At 44.8% G+C, this 1,921-nt stretch overlaps 1 protein-coding gene across 1 annotated transcript; it reads right to left on the bottom strand.

The window, feature by feature from the left end:
* Positions 1-423: 423 nt before the first annotated feature.
* On the bottom strand, positions 424-1,590 carry LOC307029716 (zona pellucida-like domain-containing protein 1; the record flags this gene model as incomplete). The annotated part of the gene is made up of 1 exon (XM_079665797.1): positions 424-1,590. One exon carries the CDS (start codon positions 1,588-1,590, stop codon positions 424-426), a length of 1,167 nt encoding a protein of 388 aa, XP_079521923.1.
* Between the last annotated feature and the right edge of the window lie 331 nt (positions 1,591-1,921).

Here is a 1,921-nt window from a genome sequence, read left to right as displayed (position 1 = left end):
GTTATTCTATACAGTCACTTTCCTGAAATGGTACCAGGCAATCTAACACCGGCTAGAGTTTGAAGCTCAAGAGCAAATGAGAGAAATTATAACAAAATCAGAGACATAATAATTTGAAAGGCATTAAAGACATTAAACTCCTAACACTCCACATATAAGACACATCAGACTTTTCTCTCCACAAACCTAATATCCCAAATTGTTTACTATTCATTTTTTTCCTGAAGCTTATAAAATGCAAATATACCAACGCCTATGACTTTTTATCTATTTATTTTAAACACTAACAAGACCTAATAAATGCTCTAAAGATGGTTCATCCTCCCAACTATTCAAGACTGATATACAATTTCAGCTCTAGTAACACATGATTGACCCATAGGCCCTTTGGCACCATTGTGAATTTCAGCTAATAATGCCTTCCTAGTACTTGAGCCTTTTGTAAAACACAGCTGCAACACAAAGGCTAATAAGGCACACAAAGGCAAGGACACCAACAGCCACACCAAGCCCAACCGCAGACTCGTCTTTTTCTTCTTTGGCGATAAGGGGCTTGTCTTTGGACTCGTTGCTGTCACCTTTGGTAATGATCTCCGAAGAAGAGATGGTGTAAGACTTAGTTATACCCGGTTCAGCTGTATCCAGGGTGTTCCTCTTCCTTCTGTTGTTGCACTGCAAGAAGGTGCTGCAAGCGCTTTTTTCACACAGCCGGATGATGCAGTGGAGGTAGTAGGTGGACACTGTCTCGTTCTGTTGCTCGATGAAGCGGAAGGCTGGGAAGCGAAACCGGGAACTCTGGCTTTCCCCGTTCTCCATCATGGTGGTGAACTTATCCTTTGAACAGGGGACAAACAGGTTGAATAATATGCTGGAGTTTGAAGGCAGGCGGGAGATAGAGGCATAGCACTGGTCCAGCAGGACGTGGTACTGCCCTGCCAAGTCGGTCGCTTTGACTTCGACAAACACACTGGTCCGCAGTTCAAGCCCCAGCTCAGGAATGACCAACGGTTGAGTAAAATTGGTATCGCTGAACAGCTCCATGCTCAATGTGCTGATGAAACTCCCATTGTTGTCTTTGATTGCAATGGAGGAGGCCGACACATCTACCTGGGTTTCATTGATCAGGTATTCTAATGGATAGGCGCAGGAGTAGAAGTACTTCAGCTCAGCGTTGTACGTGATCATGCCATTTGTTGGATCGGCGCTGCGAACCACACCGCTGATGTTGACCGTCTGGATGTTGGAGAAGTCGGAGAATACGCCGGTCCCCGCAGCACTGGTAGTCTTGAATATGCTTCCACAAGCATGGCTCATATTTATAGGGAAGCTGAAGCGGGCCACAGGTGGAGTCACAGAATCATCTAAGGTTGCTCTACAGACCGTGTCCAACACGTGGTTCAGGATCAGGAGGGTCTCGTTGTATCCAGTGTACAGGACGGGGCAGATTTCAATCGCCAGGTCAATGGATGAAGTGCCGCACTGCACTGCGATGTCAGTGATTTGTGGCCGTCTTGCTTCTGTCCCGCACTCACCTACCGATAGCTGACTGCTTCTGCCTATAAAGGAGAGTAAAAGTAAAAGAATCTTCATTATTCTTCTCTAGATTTGCCTTGGATTTGTTAATCCTTCTACTGAAATGTTGACTGCTGCTGAAGGCTGGTAGACCTTCCCAGTCTGTTCCAAAGTCTTTGGGTTGTTCTTTATAGGAAAGTATGTCCTCTGGGATTGGCCAAAAACAAGGTCAAGCAACTTGGCATTTGTGAACAACTGTATTCTATTAAGTAGGAGAACTGTGGTCTGAATCATATCTTGAGGGCAACAACTGAAACCTGAAGCATCTTGCTGTCATGAAATACAGAGTCCATGACCTTGTTCCTTTGTTATATATGCCTTTAAAATATAGGTTTCCATGCTCTTAATG

Source organism: Notothenia rossii (genome assembly GCF_949606895.1).
Source record: "Notothenia rossii genome assembly, chromosome: 2".
In the NCBI taxonomy this organism is placed as follows: Eukaryota; Metazoa; Chordata; class Actinopteri; order Perciformes; family Nototheniidae; genus Notothenia; species Notothenia rossii.
The sequence above is the reverse complement of the archived record's forward strand: the minus strand, read 5'-3'. Positions and strand labels throughout refer to the sequence as shown.